General features: G+C 39.7%; 1 protein-coding gene across 2 annotated transcripts in view; it reads right to left on the bottom strand.

The window, feature by feature from the left end:
- pcdh11 (protocadherin 11) overlaps positions 1-23,073 on the bottom strand; it is a 123,600-nt gene that overhangs the window by 89,966 nt on the left and 10,561 nt on the right. The window contains exons 3-4 of one of the 2 annotated variants that reach the window (XM_057349854.1): positions 11,338-13,824; positions 4,566-6,244 (exon numbers count right to left, since the gene is read on the bottom strand). In XM_057349854.1, coding sequence (XP_057205837.1) covers positions 6,161-6,244; positions 11,338-13,824 — 2,571 coding nt within the window. In that variant the 3' untranslated portion in view covers positions 4,566-6,160. Of the gene's footprint in view, positions 1-4,565; positions 6,245-11,337; positions 13,825-23,073 lie in introns of those variants that run through there. The other variant, XM_057349853.1, reaches the window with a different exon arrangement.

Genomic DNA, 23,073 nt, shown 5'->3' on the forward strand with positions numbered 1-23,073 from the left:
ATAAGATATTTTGAAGAATGTGGGATAGCAAACAGTTCTGGGGCACTACTATGGTAGTCAATGGTGGCCAAGAACTCGAGGGTGAGTAAATGATGACAGAATTTTTATCTTGGGGTGAACTGTTCATTTAAAATCTTATGCAGTGTTGTTTCTCAAGTACTGTAAGTGTATCTTGTTTTCATTTCAAACATTTTAGTGAAAAACAAGTTGAAATTTTTCTTTCTATTTTTTTTGCAGTAATCAGATTTTTTCAGTGTCCATGATTTACAAAAGTGCAAAATAAATCCCATGAACCACTGTGTCTGTCAAAAGCAGCATGAACATTACATTAACCCACCAATAGGCTACTGCAGGATTCGTGCAAACATTAACCTTAATTACAGCTCAATAATGCCATGCCATTTCCTAATACATGCTGCATTGTGAATGTTGTGCCAGCTTGAACGACATGACATACAAAAGTTACCTTGCCAGGATGACTATGCAGACGAAATGAAAAACAAGCTCTGGAAATTGAATTTTGATCTCTTGTTTCAGAAGAATATATCTGTAAGACAGACTCCTCTTGAAGATTAGTGTAGAACAACATTCTTCAAATGAAATTCAAGAGCATTTAATCAGACAGCAGTGTATTTGAGCATTTTTATTTTACATTTTATTATTTGTTGTCCTTTTCTTTTGAATAATAAGCGTAGACAACCTAGCAATCCAAAACAACAAAAATGTTGTTTTAAATCACATTTAAAAGCAATTCCACATTCCCCAAAGGCATGAGAAAGCTACATGGCTTTATAGTGTTTGACAGATAATATACAGTACAATATACTGTATTTTTCCTGAATAGAGAGTAATGATTCATTTTCATCTTTGATCAATAACATTAATCTCAGCCACCTCACAGCAATTGTATGTAAATCCAAGCAGCCTAAAAATACTCAACAATGTAGCTTGTGAATATTTATAACGTTGTGTATTTAACCGAATGATACATTTTTAAAGGGATATTACCCCAAAATCTAAATTCTATCATTGTTTACGCACCCTTTCGACATTTTAAACCTGTATGACTTTCTTCTGCAAAACACAAAAGATATTTTGAAGAATGTTGGTAACCAAGCAACGGCGGAACCCGTTTGCATTGGTTTTTGTGTCCGCACAATAGAAGTCAATACCGCCGTTGTTTGGTTACCAACATTCTTCAAAATATCATCTTTTGTGTTCTGCAGAAGAAAGAAAGTCATTACAGGTTTGAAATAACAAGAGGTTGAGTAAGCTATGACGATTTTTTTTTGGGGGGGTGAACTATCCCTTTAACATGCCACTGAGACAACTAAACAAATATACACGACAGCTCCACAGGAATGATTGAATTATACAGTCTGGCATAGATTTGGCAGCAGGAGTGTTCGGCACTGCCTCGAGAGCAAATAATAGTCCGAGACCATCTTCCGGTGTCCTACCCCTGCACGGCAAATGCATAAATAGCACTACATAGAGATAATCAGCAAACCCCCCGGGGCATGGACGCAATATTCTCAGTCTGCAGTAACCGGTAATTCCCCCGTGTACGTGATCATTTATAACGGCGGATGACTCTCCTGTACCCTCAAATCCCCGGCCCCATTCTGCCCCTGCATGTGATGTAATACTGAGGAAACAGGATATGATCAATATGAATTATAAATACCATCTCAAGACATATGTTTTGTTGCACTTTCTCAGCAATCTGATCCTCGAGATACATTTTGTCATTGCAAAGTCCGGCTGATTTATTAATTCATGAGCTGTCTTTTGATGCAATACTCCTTTAGTCAGCAACTGCCAGAGAGATACTTTCATAAGCGTTCAGACTCGGAGTGAAGTAATGCAATTCCATACCGGTTTCACTGCCTTGCAGTGCAGCATCAAGTTTCCTTAAACTGAACACAATTAAATGCAACTTTTTATTTATTTTTAGCGATAATTTATGTATTTATGCAGTTATTCTTCCCCTCCGACACATGCTAAAAATACAGAGCGGCAGGAAAAGCAAAAATTAAGGAAGAAATATATTTATTTTTTGAAGTGAGGGCAAAGACTTTTGGAATATCCAAGTTTTGTGGTAAAGATAAAGTGCAATGAAAGGGTACAAAGGGGGTAATTGAACTGTGCATTATGTTAATGCATTAAAGGGATAGTTCACCTGGGAATAGAAATTCTGTCATCATTTATTCACCCTCATGTCATCCAAAACCTGTATATGACTCTTTCTTCTGTGGAACACAAAAGACGATATTTTGAGAAATGTCTCAGTGCTTTTGTGTCCATACAATGGAAGTCAATAGGGGCCGATGTTGTTTGGTTCCCAACATTCTTCAAAATATCTTCTTTTGTTTCCTGCAGAAGAAAAAAGCTCATACACGTTTGGAATGAGGGTGAGTAAATTAAGGAATTTTTCATTTTGGGGTGCACTGTCCCTTTAACATGTTCACATTAGTTCCCGGCGACACCTCTTTTACTGCACCTGTTACTTTACTGACTGGGTTAATCAGTCCCTTTATTGGCAATATTATGAGAAAACAAGCTAGGTATGTTACCTCTGTGTGCAAGATAAGTGGCCATGTAATCCACACCAAGCTAGTACTTGTACTTCATTCAATGGGAATTCTCATTCTACTCAACGCTGTCAAACAAATGATACATTTCAGCTCAATGCTACAAGCAAGCAGTGCCAACTCTGCCGAGCTGTCATAGTAAATTTGAAGAATAAATTACATTCTTTAAGAAACACAATTCGCCAGATCTCCAGATGGATAACATTCTGGTGGACGATTTTGCCCATTTTTAAAATTTACAAGACCTAATAGAAATTATCACAAGGCCGTCTGGAACGCTTAATTCTGATGGGTCAATTATTTATGTATAATGACCATTGTCACACGCAACGTTTTTCACCCGTATGTATAATTTCATGCATCATTCTGCAGCTTCTTATCACATGATGCAATTATTTTTCATCAAAACTCAATAATTCATTTCTATTCATTCATTTATTTGGCAGGTAGCCGTGCTGTAGCAGCAGCAGTCTGCTGACTGTACATTATCACTTACATACTAGACACACAGTTGTGTGTGCGGTCCGGTGTATTTACATCACCTAAAAGGGTTTCATATTTATCTTCAATGCTTGTGCAAGCTGAAATAAGCAGTGAGCGGTGTTAGTCTCATTATTCAGAGAGAGTTCTTAAGGAAAAGTGCACATGTCAACACACTCACGAAGGAAAGATTTTAGCACATTGAGAGTTTACATTGCGGTATTAATAGCAGGCTGACATTTTCACACTCTCTCATAAAAAAAAGAGATACAAGCTCACTGTAATGCATGTGCACCATTTTCTCTAATCACCGAGGACATGTTTCCCTCAAGGGAAATGATTAGCTCTCCAGGCTCGCAATATAAAGTAACTTTGATAAGCAATTAAATTGTTTTCCATTGCTTCTTATTTCTCTCCTCTTTCATGTGAACTTCTGGAACAGCTGCTTTGAAAGCACATTCAATGGAACAATGGCTGACTCTTGGGCCTGCTAACAAATGCACGTCGAGAACTTTCGTTTCGTGATCAAGGAGCGCCAAAAATCGTAATTGTTCAGTCTTATGAAAAGGTGTATTTCAAAAGATGTCGCATTCGGTTTTATAGTTGCATAACTACAACTAGCTTTATTTCTCAAGCGCACCAAAATTGTTGATCGTACTAAAGTAAACAAATATCGAAATGTATTAACATTACATTTGGTTTCTAAATGTGATGGTTTCAAGCTCTCGACAGCCAACGATTCACAGCACAAACCATGTTTACCCGTGCTGAAAAGAAAACCTGTATTTATCATAGTCTGGGTCATACTATTATTATCTTTTGTGCCTTGTGTAGTTGTGTTTATGGTTTTCAAAAATGAGAACATGTCACGCAATCTGTTCATGTTGGCATTTATCTAATTTGGCTAAGAAAACATTTGAAAAGCATTTTCTTCTCGCTTTTAAAAGTTGACAAGGCTATTAACTTTGTTATCCTAACTATACACAAATACATGATATAAAGTATTCAATTATTGCATTTTGTTTATTGTATTCATTAGTTTTTTTCCTGTCAATACAGACTGGCAACCAACCAGAAGTAATACTTATCACCACATGATAATTTTCTTGAGAGTTTAAAGGGATAGTTCACCCAAATAAGGAAAATTCATTTCAAACCTGTATGACTTTCTTCCTGCTGCAGAACACAAAAGAACATTCTGAAGAAGAGACCGGTGGTACCCAATCACTTCTATTGTATGGACACAAAACCAAAGCAAGTTAATGTGTACCATTGTTCGGTGACAACACTCTTAAAAATATCTTCTTTTGTCTTCTGCAGAAGAAAGAAAGTCATACAGGGTGACAAGGTGACAATATTGACAAAATGTTTATTTTTGTGTGAACTGTCCCTTTAAGTAAACAATGCAGTCACAAAATCTTGCACTATAATAAAAAATATTTAAGTTAATAATAAACTGAAATTATAACAACCACATACAGTAGATTGCTAGGTTAATAAATGATGCATGGAAATGTGCAGTAAAATGCAAAAGACTTTAATAAACTTTTAAAGCTCAAACATACATAAAACAGTTATATACAGTTTACTTCACACGTTGGCAAATCAAAGTCAATTACAAAGATCATGTAAGGTGCTTTATATTTCATGAAAGTGATACGTTCATCTCCCTTACATTAAAAACTCCTATTCTTTTTTCTCTCCTTTGTCTATCGTGAATATTTAAGCATGTCGAACTGTTTCCAGCACAGTGCTGCATTTCTATGAATGAGTCATTCTTTGTTTTCAACTCTGTAACATATCAGACACCAATAAGAACTGATACCTCCGCAAGAATGAGAGGTCAAAAGACACTTCTGTAAATCAGTCCATCGGCTAAAGGAGTAAATTACTGCTTGAACAAAAGTGCCATCCACTGAAGCAATTTATCAATGCTGTATTAAAAACGAATAGTTATTCTGGAATCTTCCAAAGTTTTACAAATGTGAGATGCTCATTATCAAGATTTGAAAGTGCTCGGTGAATTCTTGTTTAACTTTAAATTTATTGCTGTCGACATGAAATCTGAATAGTCCACTTAATCGTGCTCGGTATTGTCTACTTCGTATTTTTTTACATGTTTTTTTCTCGGTTGTACTGTATGAATACATAGCATGTCAGGTTACTGTATACAAACACCCAGGTGATGTAACTACAACCTACCATCTCACATAACAGATTGCCGGAGGCTTTCTATTCAAAATCAGTAAAATACATCTCACAGGTTATATTGGCTCTGGTTTTATAAGCTGACTACAACAGACGACATATAAAGGTCAGACCCGGTGTCCCATTCAAGACAATTCTGTGATTAGGAACCAGGAGAGCTGTCCCCTATGATTGCAGCTTAGCAAAGCATTAGGGTTTTATTAAAATCTTCCACATCCCAAGTTCTGAGGCAATCGGTGACACAGCTAAAGCCTACCGTGGCGTGCTGGTGCCTCCTACGGAGGGCCGTGCATTTTAATGTGAGGTCTAATGAGAGCAGGACAGCGGCGATAGGTGAGAAAGCCGTGACAGTGTATCACGGCCGGTGTGGGACGTGAAGTGAGGTGGTAACAAATTCGTCCCTTACATACGAGCACAGAATGAACAAATGAAACATCAACAGCAGGTGAGCAAAAGATATCTTTTTGTAAAAATAAAATTGAGAAACAAGCACCAGGCACATCAAACTTTGTCTAATGTGTGAAAAAAACAAAACAATAAATAAACATAAGGACTGTGCTGCGTATACATAAATACATATCTACATAAACATCCTATACAGAGGTCGTTTTCATATTCCATTTGGATAAGCAGAGGAGTGGAAAAACGCTACAGGCGTCTTGTGCCCTATTCGGCGAGGCCGGTGAGTGAGGACGAAAAGGGTTTAACAAAGCATTTCAAACCTCCCACGGTTCGCGGGCAGAGTTTCCGGACAGTCAATTTAGTCTGGCGTTTCACTCCGGGCCTCGATTGAGGCTGGAGAATCTGTACAGTTTGTGTTTTCACCTCTTCAGTGAGGGCCTTCCTCTCCCTCCCTGCCCCTCTTTAGGAAATGGCAGCTAGAGATTGATTTTTATCCTGTGGGAGCGAGCTGTACCTGTGCCACAGTGTGTGCCATAGAGTGGTGGGTTCAGTGCCGTCTCCTGTAATATAGAGAGACAGACAGATAGGGGAAATTGTAGTTACAAAATCATCTGGGTAGCTAAGCTGTGTGAGATGATAATGAAGTCATCTCTCTCTGGACACATACAGCGTATGTGCGGAGAGAGAGAGAGAAAAGCATTCTGCAAGGAACAGGCTGTTATTTTTGTGATGGTGGTAAATTTACCTTGAAGAATGCTGGGTGTTAAGTGACTAGTCAATGCATGCAGGTATACCAAATTGCTTTTTTTGCTCAGAATGTGTCGTTACATCCACCACACTAAAGCAACACTCATTCATTGATGACAACAGGAGGCTCGGGATAGTCACAGTGGTCCGGCATAATTCATAAAAAGTGACCTGTGGCATGTGTGGCGATAAAGGTCAATTAAAGATATTACGCTTGCTTTTCTCATTGCCCTTATTAACAGTGATGTAATAACCGAGATATCAAAACGGCTCTACCTCCGGGCGAAAATATTAATGGAGAACTTTAATTTCACTTACGAGGCAACAGAATCGGACGCTTAAAAAAGCACGAGGACATATTCAACAAAGCTTAAATGAACATGCAGATTGCATTGCTAAAGAACGACGTGCCGGAGAATTGCTGATGGGCTAAACGCAGTAGAAAACGCCTGGAGTTTGACACGACTGGAGATAATCAATAGAGAGAGAACGAGAGAGATAAATCCAAAAGAAATCAATCACTTCATGTTCTAAAAAATGCGCGTGGTTAGAAATCCAGGCACATCTGCCCCATACCCAGCGAGAATCAAAATTGAAGTGGAATCTGAATTATTGAAACTCGGGTGGGTGAGAGCACAAACTGTGGACTCAAGGACATCCTCTACCGTGTTTTATGATGTTTTTTGAAATATTGAATGTACCGTGAAGCCTGATGCATAGAAAATGTTTTGGACTGCGAGACCCCGTAAGTCCGTCGAGGGCGTATTCAAATCCAGCTCTGAGGGAGAGGGGATAGAACGCAACATAAGCTTGCGTGGCAAAACTACTGACTTCAAACACACCCTTGCTCTGAATATAGATGCCTTATAGCTTTTGATTATACTAGCTTTCTTGCATATTCATGGCCTTGCCAGGGATCAGTCAAGTACGGTGATATTTTCTTGATCCGCACAGAACTAAAGTGTGTATTCAGACAGAAGGCCCAACGCCAACGGGGCGGACTGACCTCTAAAATCACTGTTTGAGAACATGGAGAGCGGGAGATGAAAGACAGGCGGAGATGAGTGAAAGAGACGCGAGCGAGCTTCGTGGTGCACGAAATGCAGAATGAACGCTATTATGAGCAATATGGACCATAAATACGTTGTATTTTGACAAGCTTTTTTTTGCGATGCTGACATCATTCCCGCTTCCGTTAAGCGTCCCATTGACCTTCATCCGCGAGCGTTTCTCGGGAGAAATGCGTCTTTTAATGGTCCTATGAATGTTCTCGCTGGTCTATTCATCATGGCAAATCCAGACATGATGTGTGTCAGCTCGCATGAGGTCTCGACATTACGTTATGCTAACAGTTGTGTTGTTGCTTTATGGCTAACATAGAACATCCCAGTAAATGCACCAAATATAGGGCGGATGGGTGGGGGACGTGATCTGATTCAGCACTGTGGTATCTGTCCGGTATCACTAATGGCTCATAGCTGTTGTAAATCACAACTGCATTAAATAAAAGACAATGGCTGATGTGTGTTTCAAAAATAAATGTTGTTCAAAGTACGCAACACACAGTTTTATGTAGGGTGCAGTTGACTGCCCTAATATAGAAACTACATAAAAAGCACTTTACTTAGGAGTTGGAGATGACTCAAGACTTCAGAGCTTCTAAATGACTCCAAACTTTAGAGCTTCTACATTTCAACTGCCCATAATGGGTTTATGTCAATAGTGTATAGCTGTCAAAGCTTATATATATAGCTGTATAGCTTAATATATATAAAAAACGACAAACACATCATCAAAACATACACTGTTAAACCCAATATTAAACCTTTTCACACACAGTCTAGTCTAAATTGGTCAAATTCAGTTTGAACAGGAGGCTCTTGTTTATCATATCCCTGTCAATCATTGTCATTAAAAGTATATCCATAAAAATGCTCTCTGTAGACTGAAGTGCGGGATATATTACAGCTTTCTTTTTTTGGTTGTTGCGAGTGTAAACGTTACAGTAAATGAAGTGAGAGGTAGTGATATCATGTTTAGGGCAATTAGATGCTATACATCAGGAGTCTTCAACTAAAATAGCTTGAGGTCCAGTAAACGAACCCTCATTACCAGTCGAGGTCCGGACAATTAAATGCCTAAAAATATGAATTGAGGATTTTTGGCAGACAAAAGAAATAAACATGTTTTTTTTTTATATCTATATGACGGCATAACCATTTCTGACAACAATATAATGAAGGAAATTGTGCAAAATGCCCCAATCTCTAAACCTGCACTGAACATACATTCATTTCAACATGAACAACTTTAAAAGAAACTGAAGTGTTGTTTTCTGCTGAACTGAGATGAACAAATAGCAGCATCAAGTTGTGACTGATCATCCTCTGATAACATTTCAGCTCTTCTGGTGGCTGTTGCAGCTGAAAGGGGGGTTTGTTTAATATTTTCTTTTAGTTCATGTCTTTATTTTCCTTCTAAACGTGTTTCACACGCAGCTTCCATGCACTTTTTTACTATTTTACTATGCCTTGTTTTCCTAAGATCCACTGTATTCTTAGTGAACATTCATATGCTGGTTGTTGGGTGGTAAGTGAGTGAGGGAGGACCCGTGTAGATCACTCCTACTGGGCTTTGAGCTAATATATTTCCATGTCCTTACCTCGGACTGCTGCGGGCAAGTTTCTTCATTGTGTCTATGTCTAGTTTCATAATGCCGTTTAATGTTTCAACTTTTGATAACCGCAACAGACTCCGAGCAAATGAGACAAACCGGCCTCGTGCATGTCGATGCAGGAAGAATAAATTCATCTCGGAAAACATGGTTTTCAGCGTCAACTTTTCTAACTTTTGAAAAGGACATTGTTTTTCAGTCACTGGCAGTTACATCTGTCTGCGCTCTGTGCAGCGAGTCTGTCTCGGCTCTCTTCACTCGTCGACGTCTGAACATAGCAACAGTGTGCATATGTTAACTGTCCGTGGCGCCGTAGGACCCAAACTGCTACTGAGCGGACCTTGATGTGCCTGGTATAAATTTGATTGCATTAGAAAAAAATGTTAGGCGTTCATTTATTTATGATGTCAAAATGCTTTGAGTTCCGGACGGACGCATCTCGCGGTCCGCATTCGGACCGGAGTCCGCCAGTTGGTGACCCCTGCTATACATTATATAGCAAAGAGAGCTAGTGTGATCTAACAGCCTGCTAAATTCAGTGAAAAAAACTACAACAACAAAAACTCACTACTACAGAACCGAGAATGTTATAGAGTGTTTAAGATAGAGATGCCACCTGGGAAACTAAATGGGATTGGAATCTACAGTATGTCTTTATTACAAACATTCCCAGAACAGTCTGACGCAACATTTCAAAACCTTCCTCAAATATTTCTGCATATTTCAAAACAAAGAATCAGAAGCGTTGAAAGCCAGAAGGACAACTTGGCAAGTCAAATTACAAACATAAACTGAATTACGTGTCTTTCCATAATCTGGCTCTATAAGTAGGTTTATGTATAATGCGCCATGGCAGAGCGTCGCTTTTAACTGCGTTGTAAAATAAAGGCCTCATGGTGGAAAAGGCACATCAGCTATGTGTGGGTGTCACCTTAAATTACCATGCGCACAATGTATCTGAGTGGAAATACAGTAATTTGTAAGGAATATGCAGTGGGGGATTTTCCTCAATAAGGACAAGAGATCTGAGTGGATGACATGATATTACAGATGCACAAAACAAAGGACCAGCTGTGACTGAGGGCATTTTCGAAAGTGAAAAAGGGCATTTTGAGAAACTAGGAACAGATCGTGTAGATACAGTTCTGTCACTGAAATCACGCCAATGGAAGACTTACAGTATGACCTCAGTCCTTCCGCCGCTGACTCCTGCCGGGTCATTAAAAAACACGCATTTGATAGGTAAAATGAATAGCGTTTCAAGCTATTAGCGAATATGTTTCTATTTAAATCTCTCGGTCCCTCGGCTCTGTCTTCACCTTGATCTCTCCTACCTACAATCGCACGGCTCAGTCTTCCACTCAGTCTTCAAGAAAGACCTGTCGCCACAGTGAGGCAACCTCTCCCTCCACCCCAATTTACATTTGCGTCCCTCACCTGCTTTTATTTATTAGCTATTTTGCATTTGGCACATCTCCTCGGGAAGCACAGGCTACAACGCTGGTATTCAAATGAACTTTCTTCTCATTAATGCCGGCAATTTTCCTCAGAGACGACTTATAATGTTTCTTTTGGACTGACTTCTGAATTGTATTTAAAAAATAATCAGCCTTTCCCTACTATGCTGAAAATTTTAGCCCTAATGAGTTCTATCAAACATTTCTGTGGGAAACAATTGTTTCGGCAGTGTGCATCTGTTCAGTTGCGCCTGTGGAATGCAACCCTATCTTGTTTGGTTTTCTGTCAAGCATGCTTGGTTTTGGCATGTCAATCAAGAACAAACATAGCAGTAATCTCAATGCTGTGAGCTAGCACTCCTGTGTCTCTCTCTCACATGTACACACACACGCACACACACACACGCACACACACACACACACACACACACACACACACAAATTGTTTTTCTAATAGCGCCCCTTTAGAATTGATGGTCTCATTGGGAGATAAAAACATTCCGTAATCAAAGCTATCCAACGCTGTCACTGTTTTCTTAATATATACAACGTTCCTCCAGTTGATTAATTATTTGACATTTTTCCTTCAAAAGAACTGAAACGCTCATACGAGCACACGAGCACACAACAAAAACCCTCCCACTTTTACGTTTTGTGTGACACACACACAACATGCAGCTGCCACCCTTCATTCCACATCTTTCTAACAGAAGGACAGTACAAATGGGAGCTGGAACAGCGAGTGGTTTAAGAAAGAAAGGAAGTTGTGAATTACCTGTCTGGTGTGGATTTGCCCAGGTGCCTTGAAGCCCCCTTGACAGCTGCACTCTGAAACGCTGTAGGGGTCAGAGCTGCTGGATGAACATTTGGAGAGCGAGTCGCAGCCCACCACGAACGTGTTGTCCAGCGGGAGTTCCTGAATGACATGGTGCTTCTTGGGAGCCACGGGGGTCTCTGGTTTGATCTGGAATGTTGGCTGAGGAGACGCTGACTTGTAGTGCTTGGCCAAGTCGGGGCTGTCGGGTTTGAAGGTAGTCGGTGTGGTCGCCCAGTTGTACTTTCCCATTGTCTGCTCCTCAAGTTCGACGGGGAGGTCTAAGGTGCCGTTGATGTGCTCGTGGGTGGGGTCGTCACTCTTGGATTCCTCGATGGTGACGAAATTAAGCAGCAAACTTTTCGGCGACCTCTTCTTCTTCTTCTTTTTCTTTTTAATCTGACGGCCCTCCTGGTTGGGCGACACCCACTCACCGCTCTGTTTGCTCTTTTGGACGACTTTATGCCTCGGCGTCTGTCGACAGCGCACCAGGGCGGTGACAAAAATCACCAAGATGACTGTCATAGTCCCAGCGATTATAGCAATGACGACAATTACATAACCGTTGGTTTGAGGTATCACATCGTTGTCGCCAACATTACGGTCCAACGGGGTCTCCAAGCTCTTGCGTAGCTGCTCCTGAATGAACGTAGCTTTTGAGACAGTATCATTCACAAACAAATGAACAAGAGCAATTGCATATAAAGACTCCGGTTGTCCCAAATCTTTGACCTTTACCACCAGTCTATGGAGACCTTGGTCTGCCGTTACTATCTTTTCCTGCAGAGTAATGTTGCCTGTCTTTTTGTCAATTGTGAACAATCCTCTCGGCGAGCCTCCAATGATACTATACTGCAGCTCGGCATTCATTCCGGTATCATTGTCAATAGCAAACACTCTTGTCACCACAGATCCAGGGCTGGTGGTTGAAGGAACCAGATCATAGGAGTAGTTTGAGGAAGGGATGACGAACACCGGACGATTGTCATTTACATCAACAACATTTATGGTGACCTTGGCATATGAGGTGGTTTGCATTGCGCCCGCATCCACAGCCTTGATGACAAAAGTGTATGAACTCTGTTGCTCCCTGTCGAATGTGATGTTTGGTTTGATCACCCCGGTTTTGGGGTCGATGATAAAATTATCCTTCCCATTAATAATTGAGAGGGTGACGACTGCGTTGTCACCAGCGTCAGCATCTGTCACTGTGATCAACCCCACTGTCCCGTACAAAGGCAGGTTCTCAGGCACGTAGAAGTTGTACTCAGGATGGGTAAAAGCTGGACTGTTGTCATTCTGGTCCTGGACTATTAGCTTTACTGTGACGTTGCTTTGAAGAGGGGTAGAACCGTTATCCCTGGCAATGATTGTGAATGAATACTTCTCCTGCTTCTCTCTATCTAGCCTTTTGATAACAGAAAGGATTCCTGACCGCGGATCTACGTTAAACCCATCCGGGGCATCTGGGCCGAGACTGTAAATAATAAGAGCATTCGAACCGCTGTCTGCATCTGTGGCACTGATTTTTATCAGCTGCGTTCCAGGGTCATTGTTTTCCGGAATGGACAGCTGGATTTCCGGCTGTGGGAAAATGGGGGCATTATCATTCTCATCCTTGATTTTAATAAGAACCATTGCCGAAGTGTTCAAAGGAGGTTTTCCAGAATCAGATGCGACTATCCTAATTGCATACTCACGAGTGGTCTCGTAATCTAAGAGTGTGGCAGTTTCCAGCAAGAACTGGTCATTGAAGACCGGCTTTAACCTGAAAGGTACATCGTGATCTGTGTAGCAGGTCACTTTCCCGTTCAGGTCAGCATCTCTATCCGTCACAGTAATCAGGGCTATTTTTGTGTTCAGCGGGGCATTTTCAGACAACAGCACAGTGCCATTAACAAGATTCATTATGTAACGTGTATCTATAGAGGGGACGTTGTCATTAACGTCCGTTACATTGACTATAACTGTAGCCCTTGAAGGGGTAGAGCTTCCGTCACTGGCCAGCACTATAAGCTTGTGGACGGGGTTGACTTCCCTGTCCAAAGGCTGTTTGACAGTAATCAGTCCAGTTGTGCTGTCAATAGCGAAATGTCGTTTGGTGGCAGGGGAGATTTGGTTGCTGAAGGAGAAGTGAATCTGAGCATTGGAGCCCAGATCAGCATCTGTGGCATGAAGGTGAGTGACAGATGTTCCCATTGGGGCATTCTCAGGAACATTCACCTCCACTTCACTGTCCTTGAATACCGGCCGATTGTCATTCACATCCGAGACGGTGACCTGCAGAATGGCTGTGCTGGACTTTGGAGGGGTGCCACCATCCTCTACTTTAATTTTCATCACAAAGGTGTCCTTCGACTCTCGATCTAGGCTCTGCTGGACTATGAGTTGGGGCCATTTGTCTCCCTCTGGGGTCTCGATGATGTCCAGACCAAATTCACTTACGCTCTGAAAAGAAAAGATAAAACAAGCTTTAAAAATGGTTTGCTGTATATCTGCCAAAGAAAAGGAGACAAGATTAAAGAATAAAACGATTACATTTCTATAAGAGGACAAAATATTGTATTTTGGTTTTATTTCAATTGTAATGATTTATAATGTTATTGTTATTTATATCAGCATTGTGATTAGAGTTTTTGTATTTGCATGTGCAAATGTGTTTTATGACAAGTCATCATTAGCTCACAGAAAAAGGAAAGACATAAACACCCTGATTTCCTCTAGTCAATAAGTTTGTTTTAACTTTAAACAGATGTTTGCTCCAGCTCCAGCTCTTCCAACCTTGAAAAGATTTTTTTTAATCCTATGAGAAAAGGCAGAAGGTCTCCAAAAGCCTTCAAAAGCCAAAATATTTACTTGGAAAGCCTGTCCGTGGGATACGTTCCTATAAAGTAAAGACCTATGCAAACATTGAAACCACACACAGTAAACAGCCTCATACAGCACCTTCAAAACTTAATTCTGTGCAACATGCAATGCACCGGCCGCTGTTTCTTTCTCTCTAAAGTAAATAACTCCAAGATGCTGTAAGCAATCAAAAATTGTTTGGTGGAGAGGAAATTACTGTGTGCCATTCCATATTTGCTTGGGTGAACATAAATCAATGCACATATTCCTGTTTGAACTATTACAGCAAGGCCTTTATTGACCTTCATGAAATCCTTTCATTTTTTCTATATCCGACCTTTTCTGACTCTTTAATAAGACTGCTTACTCTTCATTTTCTTGAAAAATGAAAAAAAGCGATTGTCAGTTTGACAGGAATTTGCCATTTTAACATTCAATGAAACACATTTTTTACATTCAGTGTAGAAACTCACCAATACAAAGCCACACCATAGCAGCTCATAGCAGTACAGTAATAAAACAACGAGTCCCAGTTCTATCCTCTGGTGAATTCTGCTTTGCTGCACACAAAACTTATTGTTTCACCTGACTAGCAACACTCCGAATTAGTGCACTGAAGTCTCTCAGAACGGTTTCCACTTCACATGTGAGCAAAGTAGCTGAACAGGGAGCCAAAGAGATAAGCTTCCATTTTAAGTATAGTGCAAGACCACCATATATTAAAAACCTGAAGAGTGAAAAAGCTTTTCCCCCAGCAAGGAACTAAATCTAGTCAACGGCGAAGCCTGAGGAAAATGAAAACAAATGCATACTGTATGTAATCCCCATGAGAAACCAGCTTTGACTGTTTAAAGTAATTGCCTTCCTAGTGAAACTAGCCCTTATACTGTATTTATGATTACAGATCAGGCTACACGGTGAAGCTAAACCCTGCACGTGTTCTATATTTCTGAGCATGGGGGAGACATGGAAACTGTGCCTGAATGAGTCAAGCACATTTGTGAAACAAAGAGGCTCTTTGAAGCCCTTTCAGTCAAAAACATTTTCATGCTAGAACAAGAAAAAGCAACTTCCTTAAGAGATAAGCTTCCTGCTGCACAAAAAGCTGGGAAGATTACTCTGTCTAGGCACATATTTCAAATGTTGTTACGATATATGCGTTTCCCATGTTAAGGGTAATCTTGCATTATTGCTTCTGGCACTAACAAACTGTGGCTTATTGGCACATTGCATGCAGCCACCTAATGGCAAAAGGCAATTTAAATAGTTTGCTGACAACGCTTTTGTACATGCTAAAATAACGTAACATCTACCTTTTGTTGGTTGTTGGCATGCATTGTGCTTTGTGCTTTGGTTTGTACGACCAATACATACAAGAACACAAATCAACGCACACAGAAAAATGAAATGTACAAGCTTATAGGGCTGTCAAACGATTAATCATATCCAGAATAAAAGTTTGTGTTTACATAATATATGTCTGTGCAATGTGTATAGCAATTTTGAATTTATAAAAACACACACATACATGCAGGCACTACAATGGTTCAGATCTTACTTATCAGACAGACATCAATTTGTCCATTTAAATGGGGAATCATCAAATCTAACGCAAGTAAATTATGGATTACCTCAGGGATCGGTTTTAGGACCCTTGCTATTCTCCATATACATGCTGCCCCTTGGAAACATTATTAGAAAACATGGAATTAGCTTCCACTGTTATGCAGATGATACTCAGCTATACATCTCATCAAGACCAGATGATTCCTTCCAGCTATCCAAATTGGCAGAGTGCATCTAAGATATAAAACATTGGATGACTTGTAATTTCCTTCTTTTAAATTCTAATAAAACAGAAATATTACTTATCGGACCAAAGACACGTGAGCAGAATATTTCTGATTATAACCTGCAAATTGAAGGCTGCACTGTTACTCCAAACAAATACAGTTAAAGACCTAGGCGTTATATTAGACAGCAACCTGTCATTTAGAAATCACATCTCAAATGTCACAAAAACAGCCTTCTTCCACCTTAGAAATGTTGCCAAATTATGAAATATTTAATGTGTTGCTGACGCAGAGAAGCTTATTCATGCATTTGTGACCTCAAGACTTGACTACTGTAATGCACTGCTCAGTGGCTGCAGTTTAAACCCGTCTACAAGACGGGCGACGTGCCTTTGGTGAAAGTAGAAGCCAGCACGGGAGAGATTTTCACCACAGCCAACCGCATCGACCGCGAGAAGCTCTGCTCTGGAGTCTTCAACGAGAAGCGCTGCTTTTATGAGATCGAGGTCGCCGTGCTACCCGACGAGATTTTTCGTCTGGTGAAGATCCGCTTCCTCATCGAAGACATCAATGACAACGCCCCGCTGTTCCAGTCTACGGTCATCAACATCTCCATTCCTGAGAACACGGCCATCAACAGCCGCTATCCCGTCCCCTCTGCGTTTGACCCTGATATAGGAATCAATGGGATCCAACACTATGAGCTTGTCAAGGTGAGTTCAACACTCAGCTATGATTTATTACAAGGCTTTGCTATTTACTGGTCCCTTAATGTCCAGAGTAAAGGAACACCATGTGGAATAAAAATGTGTTTGGCTCGTGTGTTTAAAAGGAATTTACTCTTTGTTTGAGGTAAGTCAGTAATTGCACCAAGATTGATGCGAATAATGTGTAGAAAAGGACTTTTTAATTGATGTGTTCTGGGAAACAAGTGTAATATCCTCAGTGGCTTAATATAGCCCAAACTGAAAAGTAGGATATTGTTTTGCGCTGCATTAAATTATATACAGTTGCACGTAATTTTCATTTTCCTTCACATTTACTATAAGGTGCCGGTGAGCCGTTCAACCCACAAGAGGTAAAAAGCAAATCTCGCAAAGCTTACTCGCATACGCCCGCGCTGTCAGTCACAGTACAAAATATTACAACGTAACACAGTTCAATGAACGAACAAGTATTCCCTTCGGAAAGGTTGCGCTGTATTTTAATTAAAATTCAAATGCAGTGTGAAATTCAAATACAGTGTGAAACAACGAACCCAAGACTGTCATTAAAGTGTGAAAGAGTCATTTGTACCTTTTCTTTTGAGAATTAGCAAAATCCTTGCTTTCCATGTCTGATTAAGTTACCAATTTGCATTTTTAAACAGTCTCTCGCGGCCAAGACGTCTCAGGAGCACCATTCTCAATTGCTCGTGCTTGGAAAGTGACCAGTGCTGTGCCACATAAAATAACAAGAAATACGTACAGGCGCTGTTGCCTTTCAGACGATTCAATTTATCCTTTGTCTACGAGTGCACTGTTGCTTTTTATGAATCATATATGCGGGTTCGGTGAGTAAACAGGGGTTGTTGAACGCGTCTCGCGAGCAACATCTGGCTGCGAATCTAACTCTTGCGGTCCCACGAGAGTACGAATCTGAAGCTCCCACACAGTAACGGTTCAGGCCGGCTCTCCCTCGGCATGGTGCCACACGATTAGCATTGCGGGCCGCAGATGCCGCGCCTGTCGTAAGAGACTGGGCTCTGATAGAGCTCTGATAGCAATCCCTCTTCTGCTCTTTACCCATTCAAGTCATGTCACCCCAGGAGGAAGCCCTCGCTTATGACACAGAGGGCCGTTATTGCCTACCCCGGTTTTAATTGCGCTGCCATATTAATTGTTCCATCAGCATTAGTGTTGCCGTGTCACCTGGAACGATGCACACAAGCACTTTTGGACACTATCAAGGTCAGCTTACAGAAAGTAATACCATGCATGGCTGAAGGAGTGCTTTCCATTAGAAGAGATTTTATCACTTAAAGAGAACCTCTTTACAAGTCCTATCTGCAGGCATGTGGATCAGATCAGGCTCATGGGATGAGGATATTGACTTTTCTGTTGTGGGTTCCACCCAATTCATTGTTATTTTTACTCTTTCATTTAAGCACTCTAACCTCACATTAAGAAAGCAGTTCTTCTCCTTTTGAAGCCATTTGTGTGTTTTAATCACCCGAGACCTTTTCCACTGTCATTTTAGATCTGCTCTACAGTCGAACTTTCGAGAGATTTCAAATGCGCTTTCATTTCGCACCTTCCCCATTGGATTAGGTATTTCGGAAGCCAAGGTCAACATTGAAGTCATTATTGTTTTAATAATTCATGAGTATTTTGATTTCATCTGTGTCTGATACTGATTTGATGTAGAGAAGAAACTACATCAACTTAAATAATTTAGCAAACGTGTTATTTTGTTTCTTAAGCTCTTGCTTTTAAAGCGTTCAGTTTTTTTCAGTGAGTGAGACAGTGAGAGAATGAGTTGAATAATGTCGCAATTATCAAAAGTGTCTGTCTATCTCCTAATCTCTCAGTATAGACCACTCCGCAAGATGCAAACACTGGTCCAGAAGCATGTTTCATTTTCATTCATTTTTTTAGTTAGTTAGTTTAACATTTTGATCCAACATCTGTTTTATTTGATGTATTTTCTTTATACGTTAATTTGATGTATTTTCTTCAAACGTAAACGGTAATGTTAAAAAACTGAAAAGTTCTTCTGAACAAGCATTGCTTACGTTTTCCAAAGTGGTCTATATGTGTGTGTTTATATGCATGTGTATTTTATAATAGCTTTTATAAAATAACTTTTATAAAACAACAATAATGATAGCAATTAGCCTGTGAGAGCAAGCTATCAAAGCCAATGAACTCTCATTAAAACTAAATGTTTAGCATTTGCACACCCTTGAGAAATAGTCTGGGCAAACGTATAAAGTGCATCAACTTCAAAGCGACGAGTGGAAATTGCGAACTAATTTCTATTAGCGTTCTGGACAATAGCGGACGCTGGGGAAATTGTAAAAGATTCTAATCAAATTTCTCACTTTCATTTGCTCCCAGGTTCAATTTGTATCTAATTGTCGGCTGTTTCTTCAGCCAGAGTTGGACTGAGAAGGCGGCTCTTTTTGGTCACAAATAGCTAAAATCTGATTACAGCGGTGACAGACTATACCAACAATAGTAAAAGTTACTCATTTTCTACTTAATATTTTCAACCGTGTCTCATCCTGCAGTGGTGCAGGAGTCTAAAATATTCTGCAGAGATTCTCAGTTGTTGATACTGAGTTCATTCTAAAGGGTTTCTGTAGAAGGTCATCTCATTGATTCATACAGCAGATACTTTACCCGGCCTCAAAGCTCTGAGAAACCGGGCTTGCACTATGCAAATTGAACTCCATTGATGCTTACAATTCTGCTGTTAAGATACTGCTGTCTTTGGGTTATTTATAACTGACACTGGGTTTTGCACATATTTCTTGATTGCGCCAATGTAGTTTAAGTGTGTTTTTTCTTAACCCGGTATCATCCTCTGTCAGTCATTTACTAGTTCATATGAAATTTCTCCCACGTGTCTCTCCTAACGCTTTATGGGTCATTTCGTATGAATATGTAGATTTATACGCACCATGTGTATTCATTTCACACAATTGTCACTTCCCTTGGGTGCGTGATTCATGTTCTTTTGACTCTACCTGGGTCTCTCTGAAGGCAATCAGAATTCCCCAGCTTCATTTTCCATGGGCAAGGCTAGAAACAAACCCATTTAGCATACAGACTTGTTAGCTAAACCATGTATTGTCAGCTTTTTGTCAAGGATTCTGGTTCGAAACTGGTCTTAGCATGACCGTAAAAGCACACTGTAGAGATCATCTGTGGAGATTTGCTTGTTGATTCTCGTGTAAACATCCAGTCAGTGTTGACTGTATAAGGAGAGAGAGAAAGATGTTCATCTGCAGGTGCTACTGGACATAAATAGGCAATAGACACCTTTTCTCATTTCGATGCTTATTATTGTACTTGTAATTGTGTAGGGGTGTCAAACGATTAATCGTGTTTACATAACATATGTCTGTGCATATTGTTTTTGTCTTTATAACCACATACGCATACATGTATACGTATTTAAAAATATTTACACTTAACTTAAATTCTATATAAATGTTAATTAATTTTTCTATTTTATATTCTTCCTTATGAATATATTCAATTTCAATTACATTTTATTTATATAGCGCTTTTCACAATGTGCATTGTTCCAAAGCTGCTTTACAGGAGAAAATAAGAAAAACTGAAAAACACAAAAAAAGGTAAAACACAGCACATTGCGTGGTTTTTATAGAACAATCAAGATTATTCTAGTAAATAATATCTAATAAATGCAGTATCCCGGTGGTTTATTTAGCATATTTTGCATTAAGTGAATGCTTGGCTGAAAAGATGTGTCTTTAATCCAGATTTAAATTGGGAGAGCGTGTCTGACCCTCGAATAGTATCGGGGAGGCTATTCCAGAGTTTAGGTGCTACGTATGAGAAAGCTCAACCCCCTTTGGTGGATTTAGTTATTCTAGGTGTTATCAAAAGTCTGGAGTTTTGAGATCTTAGAGAGCGTGATGGGTTGTAGTGTGGTAGAAGCTCTGTTATGTAGGTAGGGGCTAAACCGTTTAAGGCTTTATAAGTAATTAAAAGAACTTTAAAGTCAATACGATACTTAATGGGTAACCAGTGAAGGGTTGATAACATTGGGGTTATGTGATGGTATTTTCTGGACCTGGTTAGAACTCTGTCAGCTGCATTCTGAACTAACTGTAGTTTGTTTATGGATGATGCAGGACAANCAAATTGAAGGCTGCACTGTTACTCCAACAAATACAGTTAAAGACCTTGGCGTTATATTAGACAGCAACCTGTCATTTAAAAATCACATCTCAAATGTCACAAAAACAGCCTTCTTCCACCTTAGAAATGTTGCCAAATTATGAAATATTTAATGTGTTGCTGACGCAGAGAAGCTTATTCATGCATTTGTGACCTCAAGACTTGACTACTGTAATGCACTGCTTAGTGGTTGTCCTGCAGCATCAATAAACAAACTACAGTTAGTTCAGAATGCAGCTGACAGAGTTCTAACCAGGTCCAGAAAATACCATCACATAACCCCAATGTTATCAACCCTTCACTGGTTACCCATTAAGTTTCGTATTGACTTTAAAGTTCTTTTAATTACTTATAAAGCCTTAAACGGTTTAGCCCCTACCTACATAACAGAGCTTCTACCACACTACAACCCATCACGCTCTCTAAGATCTCAAAACTCCAGACTTTTGATAACACCTAGAATAACTAAATCCACCAAAGGGGGTTGAGCTTTCTCATACGTAGCACCTAAACTCTGGAATAGCCTCCCCGATACTATTCGAGGGTCAGACACGCTCTCCCAATTTAAATCTGGATTAAAGACACATCTTTTCAGCCAAGCATTCACTTAATGCAAAATATGCTAAATAAACCACCGGGATACTGCATTTATTAGATATTATTTACTAGAATAATCTTGATTGTTCTATAAATACCACGCAATGTGCTGTGTTTTACCTTTTTTTGTGTTTTTCAGTTTTTCTTATTTTCTCCTGTAAAGCAGCTTTGGAACAATGCACATTGTGAAAAGCGCTATATAAATAAAATGTAATTGAAATTGAATATATTTAAGGAAGAATATAAAATAGAAAAATTAATTAACATTTATATAGAATTTAAGTTAAGTGTAAATATTTTTTAAATACGTATACATGTATGCGTATGTGGTTATAAAGACAAAATCAATATGCACAGACATATGTTATGTAAACACGATTAATCGTTTGACACCCCTACACAATTACAAGTACAATAATAAGCATCGAAATGAGAAACGGTGTCTATTGCCTATTTATGTCCAGTAGCACCTGCAGATGAACATCTTTCTCTCTCTCCTTATACAGTCAACACTGACTGGATGTTTACACGAGAATCAACAAGCAAATCTCCACAGATGATCTCTACTGTGTGCTTTTACGGTCATGCTAAGACCAGTTTCGAACCAGAATCCTTGACAAAAAGCTGACAATACATGGTTTAGCTAACAAGTCTGTATGCTAAATGGGTTTGTTTCTAGCCTTGCCCATGGAAAATGAAGCTGGGGAATTCTGATTGCCTTCAGAGAGACCCAGGTAGAGTCAAAAGAACATGAATCACGCACCCAAGGGAAGTGACAATTGTGTGAAATGAATACACATGGTGCGTATAAATCTACATATTCATACGAAATGACCCATAAAGCGTTAGGAGAGACACGTGGGAGAAATTTCATTTGAACTAGTAAATGACTGACAGAGGATGATACCGGGTTAAGAAAAAACACACTTAAACTACATTGGCGCAATCAAGAAATATGTGCAAAACCCAGTGTCAGTTATAAATAACCCAAAGACAGCAGTATCTTAACAGCAGAATTGTAAGCATCAATGGAGTTCAATTTGCATAGTGCAAGCCCGGTTTCTCAGAGCTTTGAGGCCGGGTAAAGTATCTGCTGTATGAATCAATGAGATGACCTTCTACAGAAACCCTTTAGAATGAACTCAGTATCAACAACTGAGAATCTCTGCAGAATATTTTAGACTCCTGCACCACTGCAGGATGAGACACGGTTGAAAATATTAAGTAGAAAATGAGTAACTTTTACTATTGTTGGTATAGTCTGTCACCGCTGTAATCAGATTTTAGCTATTTGTGACCAAAAAGAGCCGCCTTCTCAGTCCAACTCTGGCTGAAGAAACAGCCGACAATTAGATACAAATTGAACCTGGGAGCAAATGAAAGTGAGAAATTTGATTAGAATCTTTTACAATTTCCCCAGCGTCCGCTATTGTCCAGAACGCTAATAGAAATTAGTTCGCAATTTCCACTCGTCGCTTTGAAGTTGATGCACTTTATACGTTTGCCCAGACTATTTCTCAAGGGTGTGCAAATGCTAAACATTTAGT

This window comes from Triplophysa rosa, linkage group LG13 (genome assembly GCF_024868665.1).
Source record: "Triplophysa rosa linkage group LG13, Trosa_1v2, whole genome shotgun sequence".
NCBI classification, from domain to species: Eukaryota; Metazoa; Chordata; class Actinopteri; order Cypriniformes; family Nemacheilidae; genus Triplophysa; species Triplophysa rosa.